This window comes from Syngnathoides biaculeatus, chromosome 3 (assembly GCF_019802595.1).
Source record: "Syngnathoides biaculeatus isolate LvHL_M chromosome 3, ASM1980259v1, whole genome shotgun sequence".
In the NCBI taxonomy this organism is placed as follows: domain Eukaryota; kingdom Metazoa; phylum Chordata; class Actinopteri; order Syngnathiformes; family Syngnathidae; genus Syngnathoides; species Syngnathoides biaculeatus.
This window is the reverse complement of record NC_084642.1, coordinates 5,753,385-5,775,183: the sequence shown is the minus strand read 5'-3', so window position 1 is coordinate 5,775,183 and position 21,799 is coordinate 5,753,385. Positions and strand designations below refer to the sequence as shown.

Sequence of the window (21,799 nt, the reverse complement as noted above, 5' to 3'; positions counted from 1 at the left end):
TCTCCCCCACAACGTGAACAATGTCTGTATTGTACACTGATATTATTTATCCATCCATCCATTTCCTTTGCTGGTTATCCTCACGAGGGTTGCGGGGAGTGGTGGAGCCTATCTCAACTGTCAACGGGCAGGAGGCGGTGTTCACCCCGAACTGGTTGCCAGCCAATCGCAGGGCACACAGAGACAAACAGCCGCATTCACAATCACACCTAGGGGCAATTTCGTGTCCAATTAATGTTGCATCTTTTGGGGTTGTGGGAAGAAACCGGAGTGCCCAGAGAAAACCCACACAGGCGGGGCTGGGATCGAACCCAGGTCCTCAGAACTGTGAGGTCAACGCTTTACCAGCTGATCCGCCGTTCCGCCCATATTACTTATCCTCTCTGAAAATGCTTTTTGATGTCTCGGCCCGCTGTGCTTGAGAACTCGAACGTTCCTCAAGTCAACTGCCAAACAGCCCGAGATTTAGTCCAAAACCAGGAACCGCCAGAGCTCCGGATTACATAAGATTACGAGCAGGGTCATCCCCCCCCCCCCTTTTATGTTGTGCGAAAAAAAATAAAAATAAAAAATCTTGCTTCTTTTCACACATCTCTGAGGTCAGATTGCTTTTGTGTTTGAATGATTATTTCGAGCGTTTGTTTCACGCACACGAGCGTATTTGGAATGTCACTTAGTGCACGGGAGCACGCGAGAGACTTTCGCAGCATGTGGTGGATTAATGCATTAATACTTTGTAGCCGAGCGCTCCCCCCCCCCCCCCCCCCCCCCTTCCCGTCGTGCCCTCGCACATATTACTGCACCATGAGGAGATTACGGTCAGGGGCAGGCCATGCCCGGACGCGTTCAAATGATGTTTCACGTGAAAAACACAACATTTGTGATGAAATATTCTTTTCTTTTTTTTCTCCCCCCCCAAGTTTGAAGTCATTTCTGGCACAAGCGACAACAACAAAAAAATACTGACCGCCGCCACTTTTCCACTGGCCGAAAGAGAGATTTTCACGTAGTTGCCAGGCCATCTGATGATGGGGAGGGGAAAAAAGGAACAGGAGGTGGGCGGGGGGAGAGGTGGAGGGTGGGGAGGTTTGCCTACAGATGTTGGCCGTCTAAATGTTTCGCTTTGCGCGGAAATATTTTTAGCTGAGCTCGCGGGAGTGGCTGAAGCGGGGGAACGTACAGGAGAAAAGGATGAGCGGCAAACAAAGACAGAAACCGGGGAAAAGGGGAAACCGGTGAAAAGCTGCCGATCATGGCTTTGGCTTGCCTCGGGATCGGCTGTGCGCCGCTGCCATCTCAAGGTAGGGTTGATACCCACTCGTTCAATAACTTGGATCATGTCATCGTTTACGCGGCTACAGCACGTGAAGGTGGCATCAGTGCTAGCAGGTAAACAAAAACCTGGTCGATGTAGCGAAATTCCAGGTACAGTCGTACCGTTATAGTAACTGCTCCACCCTTTTGTATAAAGTATAATGACTTTTGATGACTATTCCAAATGTGACCCAAAATACGCAAAAACTCAAAATTCTGTGCGTACAATGTGGCTTTGACAGTTCAAATTTGACCCACATCGGGTGAAATGGACTTCAGATTTACTAGTTTGTGTCAGGTGGCACCGTGGATCAGCTGCAAAGCATTGGCCTCACAGTTCGGAGTTCCCGGGTTAGATCCTAACCCGGTTTCACCTATGTGTAGTTTGCATGTTCTCCCGTGCCTGCGTGGGTTTTCTCCGGGCAATCCTGTTTCCTCCCACACCCCAAAAAACATGGAACATTAATCGGACACTCTAAATTGCCCCTAGGTGTGATCGTGAGTGCGACTGTTTGTCTCAATGTGCCCTGCAATTGGCTGGCGTCCAGTTCAGGGAGTGCCCCTGCCTACTGCCCGATGACAGCTGGGATAGGCTCCAGCACTCCTAAGACCCTCGTGAGGATAAGCGGCTGAGAAAATAGATGGATGGATGGTTTATGATCATATTATGTCATGAAAAGGTTCATGTGAGAATGTCACAGGTTTCACGTTATAATGTGAAAAACTATCACATCCTAGTGTCATAAATATGACTTCTGCATTTTGCAAACCAAAACAAAGCAATTTCTTTCGGTTTGGGTCGCTGATGGGACTTTTTTTTTTGGTCTTGGCTGGCATCAAGTTAAGGGAGTACCCCTGCCTACTGCCCGATGACACCTGGGATGGGCTCCAGCACTTGTGAGGATAGATTGTGTCAAACGCGAAAGATGGTGGCAATTGTGGAAATGATTTTGAAGCTGTAAAAACCGTACATGTCATGATTGTGTATATGTGTTTTGTTTTATTAATGGGACAGTGGTTCCAATTTTGTCGAGGAAGCGCCTAAGAGTCCCAAGAACCGTCACCACATTGAAAGAAGGTTCCTCAAAAACATTTCTCTTGGTCTCTGAATGGTCCTGGTGTACTTTTGAAACAAAAATGAGTAAAAGTTGTGGTTGCAGTACATTATGTGTACTGATTGAGTGACGTGGGAAAAGAGTTCAATGGGCAATTTCAAACGATACTGAAAACTGTCCATGTTTCCATCACGTTTGTACAATTTGCTGGTACTGAAAGAGTCGTGGGCGAATCTCAAAACGGTGAGAATGTAAAACGTGGCTACGGTAGAGTACGTTCGAAACAGAAGGAACACAAGTCGGGGGGTCAAAGGGTGGTTTGACACCTGAAGCATTGATGATGGACGAAATCATCCATAATCTTACGTAGCCAATTATGAGGATTCATAGAAAATGAATCCTACGTAAGGAGTTGAAGACAGCACGGCTTGGTGCGGCACGGTTTGAAAACAAGCAGCCGTCGCGAGAAGCTTCTGGAACTGAGAAGTCATGTGATGGCTCTTCGGCTTTTGGTTTTAGGGCCAAATGGTCCTGGGGACCGTGAACTTGCGACCGCAACTGTATCTAACAGCCGCCAAATACAAGGTTTTGCACTCAGCGCTCGAGATGCCGCTGCTCGACCCAGATGCAAACTAATACGTCCTCGCTTAATGACTTGGTTCTGCCCACATCTTGGCTCGTCCCCGTCCAGTTCTGACTATTAATTTTCTTTCCATAGATTCATTTGATTCCTCCACATCCGAGTTTTGCAATTTGACTTGTTTTTACATTTGATTGCTGATTACTATTTATTATTTTCTCACCATTTGCAAGTTACGCTCTCTCTCTTTGAATACATCCTACAGAACTCAGTACTAGTTTCTATTAATAGCCAGATGACTCATCTGTCTCTCGTTAGACAACAGTAGAACCCGCCGAAATACGTCCCCGCGTTTTACATACGTCGATAATTAGCATGACGAAACTCAATGAAGACGAAGAACTGGGTCGCGTTCGCAAATGAGTCTAACGCTCGGAACATCCATTGTGACACCACGCAGAGAACCGTAACTGCGGGCATGTGTAATTATGACGCAGGGGGGCGCAAACGCGTGCTCCAGTTCCCTCATCGCAGATGGCACTCGATGATCCTATAATGCGGGCATGTGTGCTTTTAGATGATGTTGATTATAGGTGAAAAATAGCCACAAAAGCTTTTATTTCACTTCCTCACTTTAGGAGAAGCTTGTGATTGGTTCTCTCGCCTCGTGTGCGTCATGCACCAGCGACACGGGGGCGGACCCAAATGCAGGACTTCCAGGCAACGGCATGATATTCAACGTGGCTTTATTCCGGAAACAGGTCAAAACCAGGTGTAGCGGTCCGACAAGGCTGAGGCACAAAAACGCAGGACTAAAGGCAGGATCCAAGAACGTGAATCGAGGTCTGATGACTATCGCACAAACAGGTCAAAACCTGGTGTAGCTGTCCGACAAGGCTGAGGCACAAAAACGCAGGACTAAAGGCAGGATCCAAGAACATGAAACGAGGTCCACCAATGTACTCACTCTCTCGCCTCTGGAAATGTCCAACCCGTCTAAGTCTGTTCTCTCGAACCTTGTCTCCAAAACATCCAACTTTGGCTGTCCCTCTAAAGAGCTCATTTCTAATCCTATCCAACCTGCTCACTCCGAGCGAGAACCTCAACATGTTCATTTCTGCCACCTCCAGTTCTGCTTCCTTTTGTTTCTTCAGTGCCACCGTCTTTAATCCGTCCATCATGGCCGGCCTCACCACTGTTTTGTAGACTTTGCCCTTCATCCTAGCGGAGACTCTTCAGTCACATAGAACACCAGACACCTTCCGCCAACTACTTGGACCTGTTTCTTCACTTCTTTACCACACTCACCATTGCTCTGGATTGTTGACCCCAAGTCCCAGTCAATTAGAGTGCCGAATGCGAACCCGCTGTTACAGGTGTCAGAGGTGGCACCGCCCAGAGCGGTGCCTCTTGGCGCACTCAATTTCGTTCTATGGTTCTGAAAGCGCATTAGCGCGTGAGTTGTTCTCCACTTATGCCCCACTCGTACAAAAACAGTGAGGCTAATGAAGATACTAACCAATCCAACATGAATTTTAGGCTGGCTGAAGTTCCAGAGCGGAAGAACCGTTTTGAAACGGTGGGCAAAGCACAACCATGTAAAGCCAAAACAAATCAAGCGTCGGCGCAGATCAGCTTTAGTTGACAGTGTTGCCACCATTCGCATATGAAAATAATGTTATTATAATGTAAAGATGCGCAGAGTCGCGAGCTGTTTGGCCATGTGACGCGCCTCACAAAAAGGATTTTCGTGGCTTTGTGCTGCATACTATAATGTCCATACGCGCCCTCCGAGCAAATGCATCATTAAGCTGCTTGCTGTCACGTTTTTGCTCAAAGACATTTTTTCCTCTCTCATTTCAGCTGTGTCAAACTTGGAAATAGAGAGCAAGCTGTCCCTTCACTACCAGGCCCCGTGGCACCAACAACACAACGTGTTCCACCCGTGCACCCGACCGCCATGTCTGGAGGAGCTGCACAAAAACGCTCAGCTCAGCCTGCGGGCCCTACGCAGAGGTGGCAAGCGTTTCGTCTCCCAGAGTTCCAGTCCGGGCCGTTTGGGTGCAGATTTTCACACGCGTGTGTGGTTCCAAATTTCAGACGAAAAGCTGAACGAGCGGCCCACGAGTCGAGAGAAGAACAGGGTGACCATCTCCATCTCGACGGTGCCCCCTATACCCAGCTTCCCCTCACCACATTCCATCAGGCGGCAACAGAGAAGTCGGCTGGCTCGAGCGGTAAGCACTACGCCGTCAACGTGAGATCGTGTGTGTGTGGGGGGGGGGGTATCAGCAGCACATTGTTCACCCGCTAAACTTGTTCAACAAACAGCTGCTATATAGTAGGACAACACATGGTTTTGTTTGGTTTTTAATGTCCACTTTGGCCTCTAAGGCGCTGTCATGGAATGCATGCATATATATATATACATACACACACACACATACATACATACACACAACACACACACATACATACATACACACACACACACACATATACATACGCACACACATACACACACACACATACATACACACACACATACATACATACACACACACACACACATACATACACACACACACACATACATACATACATACATATATATAATATATATATATATATATATACATATACATATACATATATACATACACACACACACCAGATACATATATACATACACACACACACACACACAGATACATATATACATACACACACACACACACACACAGATACATATATACATACACACACACACACACAGATACATATATACATACACACACACACACACAGATACATATATACATACACACACACACACACAGATACATACACACACACACATACATACATACATACCACACACACACACATACACAGATACATACACACACACCATACATACACAGATACATACATACATACACACACACACACACAGATACATACATACATACACACACACACACACACCAGATACATACATACATACAACACACACACACACACACACACACAGATACATACATATATATATATATATATATATATACATATACACATACATATACACATATACATATACACATATACATATACCATATACATATATACATACATACAGGTGGCCAGAAACTAAATAAGTCGCTGTCATTGAAATTTCTCCAAATATGCACGCTGTCTTTTATCCACACGCATTTCCTCTTTTCGTGGCTACAGTATCTATTACTTTCGTGACAATAACGCCATATTTTTGTGGTTTCATAAAAAGTAATACACGACCATACTGCGTCTTGTAATTGGAGCCTCAAAATCTGACAGTTTTTCTTCTTTTTTCCAGTCCGTCGGTAGACGCACGGAGTCGCCGACAATCATTTGTTTTTTGGTTTTTTTTTTTTTTTTTCTTGATGGTCATCTTTATTTGTTTTCGCTTGCATCGCCCGGTGTGCGATGGACCTAATTTGGAGCACTGCAAGCGACAGACTTTTCTTTTCATGAACTCGAAGCGATGTCGCACGACGGGCGCCCATTTGGTGACAGACTGTCTTCAAGTGTCTTTTAATCCGTTTACGTGGGAGGGTAAAACTACGAAAAGCAGGGGAAAGTAAAGCCAGTGATCCAAATGTACAGCCAGTGAAAAGGGGGGGAGACTTCGGCATTGGTGAGGATGGACAGAAAGACGGGAAGGAAAAAAAAAAAAGGGATTGTTGACATTATGTTATGCTCCGAATAGAATCAAACTGACGCAAACTCTTATTGTGGTGTTGCCGTGCAGCAAGAAAGAGAAGAGCGAGAGCGAGAATTAGACTTTCAACCAAGGAAGGTAAAAACATTTTTTTTAAAGCCAAAAGTTCACTTTGTTTACACCATCCCAACCTGTACTGAAAAAAATTTGTCATTCCATCTCATACTCGATTCCGTTGTTGTCATGTAACGTGATTGGAATGCAGACGTGTGATTTGAATGAATGGGAAAAAAAAAAGAGTGAAAAATAGCAGGTGCGGGCGGGGGGGGGGGTGGCTCCAAGCATGATCAAAGGATGATCATCAATTTTAACATGCACGCTTTATAAATTGTATTATGAATGGAATACATCCAGCACATCTATAAATAAATGCTATTCTGTTTTCAAAATGTACACAATACGATCGTTCATTATATAGGTGCTTACCTTTACCCCTCAAAAAATTCATATACAAATTCAACTAAATAAATAAAAATTGAATTCATATTTGCATCATGGCATGCAAGTGTGGTTTCATATAGATTTTTTTTTTGAGGAAATGATTGAAACGCATGAATTTGACAACAATTATAATAATTTGGCAACTGAGACATTTTTCCAAGTAATTGTTTCTGAACTCTCACCTGATTATTGATGACCTGTCTGCAACAGGGGTCGGTTCTTGCCCTTGGGTTGATATCTTAATGTAGCAGCTATGGAAAAGTTTGTTTTCGTTGCTTTCAGTAGTTTGACAAGTTTTCGTCGTTTTGCGTAGACTTCCAATGCCCTGACACTTCTTGGTCCGTAGTCAATAGTATCCTGATCCCATTTGTGAAAGAAGTCGCTGAACAGAGTGGCAACGTCCTTCTTTCCAACGGTATCGACGATTTCTCGTCCCTTCCAACCCCATCGGAACTTATTGTTGACATATCGATCAATTTCTTTCCCTCGAGAGGCGTCTTTCCTCTTGAGCACCGCCATCTTGTTCACTTGAAAATGGCCCCATGAACTGCCTCGTAGCAACAAGCGTTTTCATTGGTCGGGAGGAACACATTCAACCAATCAACAGACTCGTATCTAATCTTCTAGATCGCTTGCAAAAGTCGGACCGGAGTCGGAAGGAGTGTGGATTCTGGCACGGAGGGGGAAAAAAACGGAGAATACATACAAATATATATATATATATATATATATATATATATATATATATATATATAATTATTATTTTTTTAATCAATCCAATTTAAAAAGACCGAATTCCGCATATAAACGGGAAAATCACATGTCTGGTAAGAAATGTAAATGTATGTAATAGTAAATGTACCTCATCGAAGTTGTTCATCCAGTCTCCGCCTCTTTGTGGTTCATGAAAAGTATTTTTAATCACACTAACTCGAATTATTTCTCTTTGACTCCCTTCAGGAGAGGACAGCGGGAGAAACAGAAATCCAAACAATTCAGAGGAAGGTACGGATGTGATTGAAGAACGCGTTTCAAATCTTTGTCCACGCGAATACATTTATTTATATATTTTATTATTTATGTATTTATATTTAATATACCTGTAGTATCAATAGCGACATTGTGACTTTTGTGTTTTCCGCCCGTGGAGGAGAGAGCAGGGAAGGAAGCGGACATTCAGACGACGCAAAAAAAGGTAAGGACAGTTCTGAAAAGATGCACTTCAACGACAGTGAAACATGCTTTGTTTATTTTTATGCTGATTAGGACAAAATAAAAGAATGTAAATGAGGATTTTGGCAATAATAAGGAGGATGTTTATACAAGGAAATAGGACAGTGCAGGATTGTAATTTAAGGGAATGTTTTTTTTTGTGCTGTTGCTAATGCAATGAAACACTCATTAGTTCATCCTTTTATTTTTGTTTTTTTATTTTTTATTCATGACATCTTTTTGTCTTTTCTTTTGTTGCACCATTTATTTATAGTTTGAGTGCTTTTACTCACTTCACCGTATTGAGGGATGTATCTTCATTCCGTGGAATAGAAAGGTATTGGACCTGTGTCGTCGTGTGTGCCACTCCATTCATTCACTTTATCCCACATTTACATATTTTACTTCTGCTGTTACTTTTTCTGGTGACTTCACTCAATGGCAACGGGGCCATTCCACAATTGTTCTGTCCCTCCCCATGAAATGTCTAAATAATCCATGCACTTTTTGTACGAAATATAAATGTCCTTAGACCAAATGCAACTGTTGCTCCAGTCAAAGAAATTCCCAAATATGATTTCAAATATTAAATAGCTATTGAGCGCTGCAAAAATGCCTCCCCGCCCTCATCCCGCTTAACAAATATAAAAAACAAAATATGCATACATCAAATCCATCCATCCAGTCATTTTCTATGCCGCTTATCCTCACGAGGGTTCCTGGGAGTGCCGGAGCCTATCCCAGCTGTCAACGGGAAGGAGGCAGGGTACACCCTGAACCGGTCGCCAACCAATCGCAGGGCACATAGAGACAAACAGCCGCACTCACAATCACACCTAGGGGCAATTTAGGGTGTCCAATTAATGTTGCGTGTTTTTTGGGATGTTGGAGGAAACCGGAGTGCCCGGAGGAAACCCACGTAGGCGCAGGGAGAACATGCAAACTCCACACAGGCGGGTCCGGGATTGAACCCGGGACCTCAGAACTGTGAGGGTTAAGGTTTTGTTGGTGTGATTTTGTGGCTCATAATTTTTAAAACATATGTAAAGATCCAATGCCACCAAATCCCTATTTTTATTTTTTGGACGTCCTTAAACCAGGTTTAACATGATCATTTGGTTTGGAAATGTCCAGGATGCCCTTTTTCAATCTATTCCCCTCTTTTTTTTAACAACTGGAAGTTGAGACGGCCATATTTCTCGTGAACATTCAATCTGTAAATTTGCTTTAGTTTGATTGGATAGCTACTATTCTTATTTCAAATGCGTAAATCAGCTTTGCGCTAATCGATATTTGCCGATATCAGAGCGCCTCGTGGTGGCCAAGCCATCATCGGGACGTTGGATGCGGTCTCACTATCATTCATAAGCAAAATTCACCAAGCGCTCTTTGGCTTGTTGGCCCACTAATGTGGAATACGAGTTGAAAGCCGACGTGGGAAGGAACAAAAAGGGGGTGGCGGAGCTTTTTCAGGCTCCGTTGGTTCCTCCGGTCCCATTCACATACTCCTGGCACTTCCCTCCAACTGCCACTGATATGCCAATATTATTAGTTTATCTTGAAAATTTATAGATTTCCATTTTTCAGAAGCATTGATTCCTAAATTCCCCACCAATTCTGGAATGGCCCGGCACCAGATCCTTTTATTATTCTGTCCTCACATGTAACACTGCGTGATCTTCCAATAGTGAGACTGAAGATGTCGCTGAACGGATTGGACACCTACTGTACATGTCGTGCTTGACTTCCACATCTAGGCTACCTCAACGGGCGAAGGAGACGACGAGGAGGTGCTAACAGGTCACAAAACAAAGACCTCAACGCCCGCTGTCCCCTCGGCCCCCGACAAAGAGACAAAATGGTCCAAGGAGAACCTGTCCCCCTCTGATCAGAAGACAACTTTTGACGAATCTCGCGGCGTCTCCTCCTGTATCATCCCCATCAACGTCACAGGTAAAATACAAGAGTGGAATTGAACCTGCTAGCATTCAAAAGCAATGAAAAAAAAAAAAAAAAAACGTGCAATGTGATTATTTTGAAACTGGACCTAAGGGAGCAAAAATTTAAATACTTAATGTCTGTACCAGCCAACGCAGCGTCTATACTTGTATAATAATAGCCAATCAGATCGCCGCATTGTCTTAACCCCTGGCTTGACACGCCCCCTCTCGCCACATTGTCCCACAAGCAATGCTGGTTGTCAGTAGCGTGCGCTTGGAAAAGTTCACGTCCACTATTTTATCCTGTTGGATTTCAATATGAAGTCTGTGAGGCGGCAAACTTTTTTGCATCGATCGCCAACGTTTCGCTGTCACTCTGACATTGCGTCCCGCTCCGTCCAAAATCTAAATTCCGTGTACATATTTTTGCGTGAAATAGTTGAGACCTCTCTGTAGAACTCTCTTGGACAGGTCTGATGCATTTGGCAAAAAACATACCGCTATATTACCTGGAATACGCGTTAGAGAATCCACTTCAAACCTGTTCTGTTCAGTCGCCATTTTGGAAGTTTGCGGCATATGGCAAATCTAGCTAAGGGGGGCGGAGCTTAATATCACCAGTCAGAAAGGTCCATCCAATGCCCTCCATCCAATAAACACACGAGGTTTGGTCTGTTCTTGTACTTTGTCAAAGTCAGTTGTAATATTATTTTTTGTAAAACTGTAAAACGGAAACAAGCATAAATCAGTACACAGGATTTCACACAATATACTCTACATTTGTGAACACCATATGATAACTGCCAACTTATTTTACAGAAAGCTTAGAGAATAGCTCGCACAAAGTAGCGACAAGCTAAATGCTAAGCAAGATAGCTACAGTACAGGCTACGAGCGGAACACGGTAAAACGAAAAACTAGTATGGCGAGTAAACACCATCGGGATCCAAAATGTATTTTTTTTCTCATTACAATACACATAGTAGGTATTGGATAGTTATGCAGTAAAAGTTCTAGACTTGGCGTCTCCACGGCGGAAACGTTCTAGACCGAATTTCATAACAATATTGTGCCCAGTCACCGTCCAGTATCTTAATGAAGTGTGAAGACCACAAGGTGGAGTTAAAACAGTGGATAACGAAAAATGAGTCTTTAATCCTTTCAAAGTAAAATTTAAGAAGGGCATCAATTCATTCTCGTTTGTTTGTTTTTTTTTGTCTTCAGGAGTCGGATTTGATCGCGAGGCGAGCGCACGATGCTCCCTTGTCCACTCCCAGTCGGTTCTTCAGAGAAGGAGGAAGTTACGGAGGAGGAAGACCATCACTGGAATACCCAAACGAGTGCAACAGGACATGGGTACGTTGGGCCATGTGGATCTTTGTCGTCCGTCTTCTTTTTATAGATTTATGGATGGCTCAGATCTGGTGAAGGACCGTTTTAAAACCCTCAACCAGTGCTACAGGGTACAATAATGAGATTCTTTACAAGAAATGTATTACTTCAAGGGGACATATGACTCAATCTGACTTTTTAATTGCTAATATTTGAGTCACTGTGTCTCTGCAGTCTCAGTCTATCAAATGTGGGTGGGTGGCGTATTTTTTCTTTTGGGGGTGGTGGGGGGGTCCACTGCATACGCAATTGATCGTAACTCGGGCTCAAAATAGTTCTGGCCCGGCAACCATGGTAACGCAAAGCCGTAACGATGTCGGCATCACCCCGCAGTAGAGGGGAACCGCTTCAGGAGTTTCGTATTTGCCTGAGACCTGATCCCCCGCACCTTACTCCCACCCCCAGAACCGTAATAGTACACATACTTATGATATACAGTGTTGTTCAAGTAATACCTATTTATTATTGTACTTGGCACTGGTTGTACTGTGTGTTCATATAAAAAAAAAAAAGATTTTTAACATTGTGTTCTGCAGCTACTTTAGGGTTTCCAAAATGACGGTCTTAATCTTCCTTAAAATGATACTTAAATCGGCCATCACAGTCTTAAAAGACAAAATAAACGTTGCACTATTTTCGCCGGAAAGCCTTGTAAAGAATTTTACAAGTTTTCAAGTTCAGCACAACGGCGATAACTCGTTTCATTTTCAATTTATTGTTATATATCCAGGACCCCCCCGGATGACGATTACACCCCCAAAAGCCCAACACCCCCTTCCTCCCCCCACCGTCAAAATGAATACCATTTGCCGTGCACCCTCTACTACCCCCAAATAAAGGAAAGAAAAGGCATCAGAAGATCTGAGCTATCCCCTAAGTTCATTTTTGCTTTACTTATTGACTTATTTTTTTCACGTACACGCAGTCTTCTAATCCAATTTACAATTGCAAACGTACAAACTACCATGTCCTATGCCCACATTCGTCCGTAACGCAAATGTTTGAAGGGATCTGAGGATGCTAAGGGTTAGGCACTTTGTTCCAGTCTTGTGATTCACCGTCACCCCCTCCACGTCCCATGATGAAAGTGATTTCAACATGACATTACTGAGACTCAGCATGCTATGTCATTTTACATTCAGACTCAGACGAATCACCGGTAGCGAGAGAACGGACAGTAATTGTCCATGCCAATCCGCACCAACTCTCGCTGTGTCACGAAGACTTCTCAATTAGTGGTCGCCTTCACCACACTCGAGACTCTGGCTGCCAAACAGACGATTTCCTCATAGCATGTAAGTTCCTTTGAATGTTTCCTCATGTCACTCCTTCCCATTTGTCCCCCAGGTTGTTAATAACGACGACGCGCTAAAAATTCCCGAGAAAACAAAGAAAACGTATAGAAATATATCGTGACTGCATAGTTTCATGTTGACCTTTCACTATTGCTGTGTTTGAAGATGACAGCCATGTGTTGGCCTCACCGACATCAAACAAGCAACTCCATTTTCGAGTACAGTGAACCCGGCCGGGCTACTCGTGAGGGTTGGGGACCGAGCCCTGGCGCGAAAAGCAAAAAGCCACAAAAAAAATTATACCCACCTCGCCACCAAAATTGAGACTGGTATTTTTATGGATTCGTTGATTTACTGCGGTCTGTCAGGAGAGAGACAAAGAATAATCAACAGGGGTGCTCGATGCGCACGGAGCTTTCTTTAACGACGACTGCTGCTCCGCTACACTCTCTTTTTCCTAGCTTACCTTACACCCCCGCCTTCCCCGCCCCGCTCTTAAAGACGTACACTCATAATTACAAATGTATTACGGTATTTACGCAGGCCATCAATGTGTTTTATAATGACAGCGTCCACCGCCGCTGCTTTAGTTAGCGACACAGTTTGGGCAACGTAGAGCAAAGACGAGCTAGACATGCTGCTTATGTTTACTTTCGATATTAACGAAGAAAGTTAAAAAAATAAATGCTGTTGTTTTAAGATGCAATGACTGTCGGAGGATGTAAATAATCGAAGAAAAAGTGGTTATACTGGAAGAGATTTTCTGTTTTCGGAGTGGGAAAGGTCTGGTCCGAAACCAAAGTAGAAAGTGCAGGATGAGATGGTGTGTAATGTTAAAAGTCCACCTTGGCACAGCCTGATCCAGGATGAAAGCACAGACAATACAGTGCACAAAAAGCTAATTCTGTTTTTTTAAATATAGGAGGCAACATAGAATTAACCTTAACCCCCACCCCCTACCCCTCGCGAGAGGGTGGCCGTTTGAAAAATAGATCTTGGGGTAAAAAAGTCTGGGCACCCCTGACCTAGTAGGTACACAAATGTCAACTAGCAGTACATTAATGGCTGTCTTCAGCAGTTCACAATTTCAACACAATTAAAACACCTGCAAATGAGGCTCATCAGTGCTATTAGCTTGAATACTGGCCTGAATAACATGCTAGCACAAATTGACCTGACAATGACATGACGTGGCCAAACAAATAGACAAATGGTTGAAGCTATTAAAATTACCTTTTGGAATTTACACACAATAATAGATGTGGAGAAAAGTAGACTTTCTATTAGTAGCCGCATTGCATGAGAAGCAAAAACCCAATTTGAGTTTCACTTCGACTGCGCATAAGGTGCATTCAAGGACTCCCAACAAATACATGCTAGTACATTAATGAATTAATATTAAGTAGTGTTGAGACTAGCCACTTGGCTTAGTGGTTGGTACACTGGTTTCAAACAAAGCAGCCATTTGACTACCTCCTGTAGGGGTCAGAAAACCCCAAAAGTTTTATTGATTAAATCAAATAACAGCATATAATCTACAAAATTGTGCCAAAGTAATATTTTCAGTGAAAAATTAAGCTTAAGTCAGAAGAAAAGAAATCTCTGAATGCCGAACTGCGAACTTGCAGGGGTTCACTGCACCCTGGTAAAACGATATTGTCAATATTTTTGCCATCTAATGAATGTCTCCCTCTGTGTTCGCTGCAGGTACAGCAGCTCCTTCCAGGAGACGTATTCGAGCGCAACGAGGCCATCAGGGAATCCCGGCCTCTCTGTCCCACTCGACGGGCAACATTTCTTCCCTTGGCGACCAGTCCGACTCCACGTACACAAGCACCGCAACGCACACCGGACGCTTGCGATCTCGCAGCCTCCCGCGAGAGGGCGGACGCCTGACGGACAGTGACGAGGACGACGATGACAATTACGACGACGACGACGACGACGACGAGGATGAGGAATTGTCACCGTACGAGGCAGAGGATTTTATTCCACCCGGCCCAAGTCCGCGGATGAAGATGATGATGATGAAGGATGAAGAGGAGAGCACCGACGACCAGGCAGCTCCCGAGCCACTGCAACTAGGAAGCCTAAAACGGTTGCAACGATCTGGGGAAAGAGATAGAGGAGGAGGCAGCCCAGAGCACTGCTGGATGGAAAGGGGCCGGTCTCGCTTGCCGCGAAAAGCTGACATGGGCAGCTGTGAGATTTCATCGAGTTCCGATACTTTTAGCAGCCCAATTCATTCCGTGTCGACAACAGGGGCTCTGAGTAGCCACGTGGACCACAAGGAAGACCATCAGTCTTCAAGTGGCAATTGGAGTGGCTCCAGTTCTACGTGCCCATCTCAGACCTCTGAAACGATCCCACCACCTTCTTCTCCGCCGCTTACAGGCTCGTCCCACTGTGACTCTGAACTATCGCTTAACACTGTACCCAATGCCATGGATGAGGGATTTTCCTTGGACCCCTCATACCATTCTGAAATGAGACCTCAAGGACCAGGCCACAGGTCGAGCTCTTTCACATCCTCAGCAACAGACCAGCTAGATGATGCGGGGGTGAGTACAGCCAGCGAGGGGGAATGGGCATATCCTCCAGACCAGGACCAGATTGACCCAGACCAATACCATCAGCAGACCCAAAACCCCGGTCAAACCCACCACTGTAGTTCCAAACAAGCTCTAGAAGACCAAACGTGTTTCAGTGAAAAGACCAACAACGCTGACAAAGAAACTGGCTCTCGTTACTCATCCGATGCGGAGGGTTTGTACACATCTGAGCAGTTTTCTAAGAGCAATCCGACTTACAGAAACTACATCTATAACTATGCAGACCATCAGAGTGATTGTGACCAATCCAACACTGTGGCACCACACCCCGTTTCCCAAGGAGTTTATTCCCCAGCCTCAGCTGACTACAAAACAGGCACCATGACACTGGGTAGGCCCTGTCTTCCACTGAGGAAACCCAAAGTTAAACCTCCCCCACCCATACGGACATCGTCCCTGAAAGACGCCAGTAATAGTGTTGATGTGGGAACAGACACACAGGCAGATCAAGAAGAACCAAAGATGGTTAGCGAACAAGACTGCGCATTGTCTTCCACGGATATTAAGTTGGAACTGGATCTAGGAGGCATTCAAGAACCCTCAGAGACATCCTGCCTTGTCGCAGAGCCCATGGGAACGTGGGTTATGGGGCTAGGAGAAACAGATATAGTCGAACCCATGTCCTTTAGCTCAGCAGACACGCACTCGTTTAAGGATGAAGGAGCTGTACAATCTGACTATGCAGACCTGTGGCTTCACAATGCTGAGTTGAAGTCCAGCAACTGTGAGTACAAATCCCTGTCCAACTCGAGCACAGCAACAGGGACAACTGTTATGGATTGTATCAAGTCCCCAGACAGCTCTTCCTCCTCCACCGACACGCAATCCCAGAATCTTTCCCAGTCTTCTGAGACAAGAGCTGCTAGTCCACCTCAACCACCCGGAGACTTTAAACTCGGGTCACCTGAGAAGTTGGCCGGCCTGGCGTCACCATCCAGTGGTTATTCCAGTCAATCCGAAACACCAACTTCTACCTTGCCGTCAACTTCAACAGCCTTCTTTCCAGGACCGCTGTCCCCATCCACCGGCAAAAGAAAGCCGAAAGTGCCAGAGAGGAAGTCTTCTCTCTCTTCGTTGCAACACCTTCCGAGGGATGGAACTACTGTTGCCTCCGCTTACAAGAGAGACCCGGACTTCCCGCCTCCACCTTCTCAGCTTGATCTTAACATTCTTCACGGCGGCTACGTCAGGCAGACGCTGTCGCACAGGACGCAGCACCTGCATACGCTTCACCACAGCAAACACAGAGTCGCAAATGCTGTGCCCACGGGACCAAAGACGTTGGTGCCCGAGACGTTAAATAGCAACCTTCCACCGTGTTCAAACTCTGCTGCTTTAATTCCAACCTCAAATCTGTTGGCAATAACGCCATCGATTCTACGTTCAGTGCAGCTTCACTCCGTCAGTAAATCGAGTAATAACGTGACCACTTCAGACCTGGAATCTGCAAGCTCAGCAAGAACCCTTACCAAACCCAAATGTCCTCCCAGTGGGGCTACTCTAGCCCCACCCCCAATCCACACGAGGCCTCTGCCACCTCGCAGACCGCCCCCCAGACCTCCATCTCAGGACTACACCTCCTCTCCGGATCACGCTCAACCGCCCACCCCCGGACGTCACCCAGATGGGCCCCCATCTTACGAAAGCCTCCTACTCAGGCAAGATCGATACGGGCCTGGTACCTTCTGGTCAATGACGGCATTCAGGACCCGTATAGACCCTTTTTCAGAACTCTCCGATGACAGTTCGCCTTTGCATCGGCCGGTGCCGCGCGCTCCGCACCCTTCGCCGGTGGATCTACACACACATATTCGCTCGCACACAGAATTTAGAGGGCTCACTCATTCAACTTGCGCACACCCCGAGTTTCGGATTTTAGGGGAGCGTTCTTTTTCCCAAGATGATGACGACGAGGAAGATGAGGAGGAAGAAGAACAGGTAAAAGAACCACAGAGGGTTACATGTCACAGGGCGGGCATGCGATCGGATCACCCTCCCCCTCCCGCCTACGAGTTTGCCGGAGGATCTCACCTGGACTCAGGACCCTGGACTAGTCCAGTCAAAGTGCCTGGTACCACAGCGGACACATCGCATCCTTACCTAATCAGCGATGCAAGGCGAATGAGGCAAGCGGTGCAGGAAGACGAGGAAGAGACATCAGGTGCTACCAGAAGTGCCCATCACCTGTTGCCGCACGAGAATAAAGACGACTCCACCACCCCCGAAACGGAAGACTACTTCAGTAAAGGTACGCTTGACTACATCTGAACTTAAACGACCAGACATAGATCACGTGTGATGGGATTTTTTTTTTTTTTTTTTTTTGGGGGGGGGGGGGTTTCTTCTGTCGCAGATTCCACACCCACTGACAACTCGCTTTCCCCTTTGACGGACGACGCCAAAGTTGACGACGATATGACAACATCCCCCAACAAGTCCAGGACAACTGAGGATCTGTTTGCCATGATACACAGGTGTGGTCAAGTCACCGCTGCGCTCTTACTGCGAAAGTCCATTTAATTCGCTCTGGGACCACACTAGGACCTCCAGACGCTTGCATCACCAATCGGTTTTTCCTATTTAAATGAACATTAGTTAGTTCTAGCCTTCCCCATAAAAAAAAAAAAAACAAAACAAAAACAACAACTACAATTATTGTGAAAGGTATTTAAATGACAGAAAATAGCACTCCATAATATACAGTTATGGCATAGTTAAAATCTTTTTTTCGTCACTCCGCATCAATTCAATGCCGCTTTTTCTGCTATGCCCGTTTTGGCCACCTGGGGCAGTGTAACCCAGAGAACGGCTCAACTGTTTATCGAGGCTTTATTATGAAACCGACTTGCGTTCCAAGCGGTCCTTGCCTCATCCTCAGCAGCCAGTCCTTTTGCAGGTCGAGATTCTAGAACTGGGATGAATAATGTTTCAACTCCTCTCTGAGCTCGTCAGTGTGGCACTCAAATTAGTTGTTCTACTCAGAGTATATGACTGTCAGTACCTTTCGATGCTCTTGCAGAACCACTTGTTTTCAGTCCGCTGTTCAAAGGGTTAGACAGCACGTAGAATAATTTGAAGATAAAACATTTTCATACATACATACAATTTCATATATTCATACAAAACCATTGGCGGCACAGTGGGTCAGCAAGAAAGCGTTGGCCTCACAGTTTTGAGGTCCTAGGTTCGATCCTGGACCCGCCTATGTGGAGTTTGCATGTTACCCCCGTGCCTGCGTCGGTTTTCTCCGGGTGGGCACTCCGTTTTCCTCCCACATCCCAAAAATATGCAACATAAATTGGACACTCTAAATTGCCCCGAGGCGTGACTGTTTGTCTCGATGTGCCCTGCGATTGGCTGGCGACCAGTTCAGGGTGCACCCCGCCTCCTACCCGTTGACAGCTGGGATAGGCTCCGGCACTCCCCGCGACCCTCGTGAGGATGAGCGGCAAAGAAATTGATGCATGGATGTACATTTACTGTTTGTTAGTTTTTGTTATCCAGTTATGTTCACTCATCTGACTTTATTCTGACTTTTTACCCCCATCAGATCCAAGAGAAAGGTCCTCGGCCGCAAAGATTCCGGAGACTTAAATGTGAAGTCTCGTCTCTGCCCCCCAGCACCGCCGAATCCTCACAGTGTCACCAATGCCATTATGCCACCAGCCCCCCCGCTCAACACCCCGGCCACCGTAGCCGCCGTTTCTGGGTCGCAACGCGTCCCCGTTCCGATCTACCGCAGCGCGAAGAAATCCAGCACATCCAACGAAGAGTTCAAACTCCTGCTGCTTAAGAAAGGCAGCAGGTCCGATTCAAGCTACCGCATGTCAGCCACAGAAATTCTGAAGAGCCCGATAACGCCAAAGACCCACGGGGAATCCATTCTGGAAGGCCCCATCGGTCAAGCCGAAGAGACGACCTCAGCGCCCCAGGAACCGCCGCTTCCCAACCTGGACCCGATCCAGATACCGGGCCTCTTTCCCCGGGCCAACTCCGAGAGCTTCACCCCGAAAATACTGCCCATGACGGCGGCGTCTCGGCAGGGACGCTCTCGGGTTCCGCCGGTAGCCAACAGTAGTCGCTATAGTACTCGTAGCCGCCTCTACACTGCACCCATGCAAGCCATCTCTGAGGGGGAGACCGAGAACTCAGATGGAAGTCCCCATGACGACAGATCTTCGTAGAACTGCTTGACGCACGTTCTCTTTTTTTTTTTTTTTTTTGTTTGTTTTTCAAAATGCCCCCCCCCCACCCCCTTCCTACTTTTATAATACTGAGTGTCTCTTTGATGCTTTTGGTGTAATGCTCCCCCCGAATCTGAGTGTTGCCCCGTATTTGAAACTGCAATTTTTGGGTTTCAGATGTTGTGAAAAGTTGAATGACAAATGGTCAAATTTTAAGTTAAAAAAACAAACAAAAAACAAACAAAAAAAGACCTTACTTTAAAACTATGTCTATAAAAAAAGATAGCTCCCTCATAGATAAGATACATATTTTCATCTAACTGTCTTTTGTAATTTATAAAAAAAAAAGTTGCAAAACGAAAATAAGACGCGACATTTTGTGAAACGATTGCATGTACGAGCACATGCGAGATTTACCGACATTTGTACTTCCTGTGTGGCGCGGGCCCGCGTTTTCTTACGACATACAAAAAATTTGATATTCTCCCAACTGTTGGTGCCCAAAGCAGTAACCGGACTCTGCATTAAGCGCGTCGCAAATATTCCCGACGGCGGGCGAGCGTCGTCTTTTTGCGTAGGTTGCCAAACGGTCCCAAAACCGAGTTTTTAATCGTTCATATCAGCAAAACCGGGATCAAGCGCAAAACTATAAAGACGAACCACGGATCGCTTCACATAAATGATATCCGAAACTTTGAATATGATGCATGTATTTTTGTAAAACGTCTTTGAACATGATGCTAAAGCTTCATCATGTTGCATGACCCGAATGGAAACATCCCCTGGATCTATTCAATTGTTATGATTATGATTATGATTTTTTCATGTGGCAAAACAATCCTGTGCAAAGTTTTTGTGGCATTTCCATCGATCCAAATTGAGATTTTTTTTTTTTTCTGGGATTTTTAAGGAGCGAAAAGTCGCTAAAGTCGACGAGATCAATTGGTGGAAGACGTCGGGACAATCGCGCAGTGGATTGTTTTTGCTTTTGTTGGGGGGGCGACTCAAGGCGAACCCCCCTGACCACAATCGTATTTTACACGAACCGTAAAACCCCCGTCGTTGTCGTCGTTCGAGATAAAAACGAAGCATTTGAAGCCGCCATTCAGTGCAGATGGCGAAAACGCTTCCGGGCGGGGGTCCAAAACCGGGTCGGCCCGAGAGTCGCTTGCGAAGCTTTCCGATAACCGACCTCCCCCTTTTTGCACTGAACCATTCTTTGAGAAAGATGAAAAGTTATATCTTATAGTGAATTACAATATGTATATTTGTATCGAATATGAAATCATATCTATATTGAGGAAAAAAAAAAAGACATTTTTATCAAGAGTGTAGCAAAGAAGAACAGGCGGCGCCGTCGTCAAACCCGAGCAACGAACGCTGTTCTGTCCGAGTTGCCTGACCCTTCATTTGCACTGACCCAGTAGCACGAGACGGGTGAGAGCTCAACCCGACGGCCGGCTGCCGCGTGACATTTGGTCCAAATCCGCATATCGGACACGCGCTCCCATCTTTTCAAAAGCAATTCATCAACGGTTGACGCCTTCGGACTCGATTCCTTCAACTGTAATTTTAGTACGGCTGCGCACGTCTCCAACATTTTACGCTACGCACCGACAAGAAATGTCGTCGCGCAGCAAGCCGACGCGCGTTTTATCAAAACAACGCAAGGTTTTAGCCGTAAACTTGCACATTTGACCGTAAGGCAGGCGAGTGAAAACCAACATTTGTTGCCTTTTTGTTCCATAACAAAGAGGGCGTATTATAGAGCTCGTGCGCGTGACGTCACATGTTTGCCCGGCGCCATTTTGCCGGTCAAACCGAGCTGCTCTCCACTGCCGCAGCCGTTGAACCAGAGCAGATTTTTCAAATTGTAAACCAACAAATAAAGTAAATAAGTATTAAGGAAGTAAATAAATACAACGGACCAGACAGATATTCAAAGAGGTCATTCTATGGAATAGCAGGTGAAAAGACCAGAAAATATCGATTGATTTCGGCAATTAAACGTGAT

The 21,799-nt window shown here is 45.5% G+C and overlaps 2 protein-coding genes across 3 annotated transcripts in view; one reads left to right on the top strand and one right to left on the bottom strand.

Moving 5' to 3' along the window:
• The window catches only part of ace2 (angiotensin I converting enzyme 2), a 70,180-nt gene extending 62,501 nt beyond the window's left edge, over window positions 1–7,679 (bottom strand). For both annotated transcript variants that reach the window (XM_061813857.1, XM_061813858.1), the window contains exon 1: window positions 7,333–7,679. The gene's annotated coding sequence lies outside the window, so the exon portion shown is untranslated. The remainder of the gene's footprint in view (window positions 1–7,332) is intronic.
• The window catches only part of nhsb (Nance-Horan syndrome b (congenital cataracts and dental anomalies)), a 62,392-nt gene extending 42,607 nt beyond the window's left edge, over window positions 1–19,785 (top strand). The window contains exons 2-13 of the mRNA XM_061813868.1: window positions 4,813–4,965; window positions 5,050–5,186; window positions 6,740–6,787; window positions 8,111–8,155; window positions 8,301–8,345; window positions 8,637–8,699; window positions 10,120–10,315; window positions 11,527–11,658; window positions 12,837–12,989; window positions 14,697–17,849; window positions 17,955–18,075; window positions 19,152–19,785. Of these exons, the coding sequence (XP_061669852.1) occupies window positions 4,813–4,965; window positions 5,050–5,186; window positions 6,740–6,787; window positions 8,111–8,155; window positions 8,301–8,345; window positions 8,637–8,699; window positions 10,120–10,315; window positions 11,527–11,658; window positions 12,837–12,989; window positions 14,697–17,849; window positions 17,955–18,075; window positions 19,152–19,785 (4,880 nt within the window). The remainder of the gene's footprint in view (window positions 1–4,812; window positions 4,966–5,049; window positions 5,187–6,739; window positions 6,788–8,110; window positions 8,156–8,300; window positions 8,346–8,636; window positions 8,700–10,119; window positions 10,316–11,526; window positions 11,659–12,836; window positions 12,990–14,696; window positions 17,850–17,954; window positions 18,076–19,151) is intronic.
• Window positions 19,786–21,799: the final 2,014 nt, after the last annotated feature.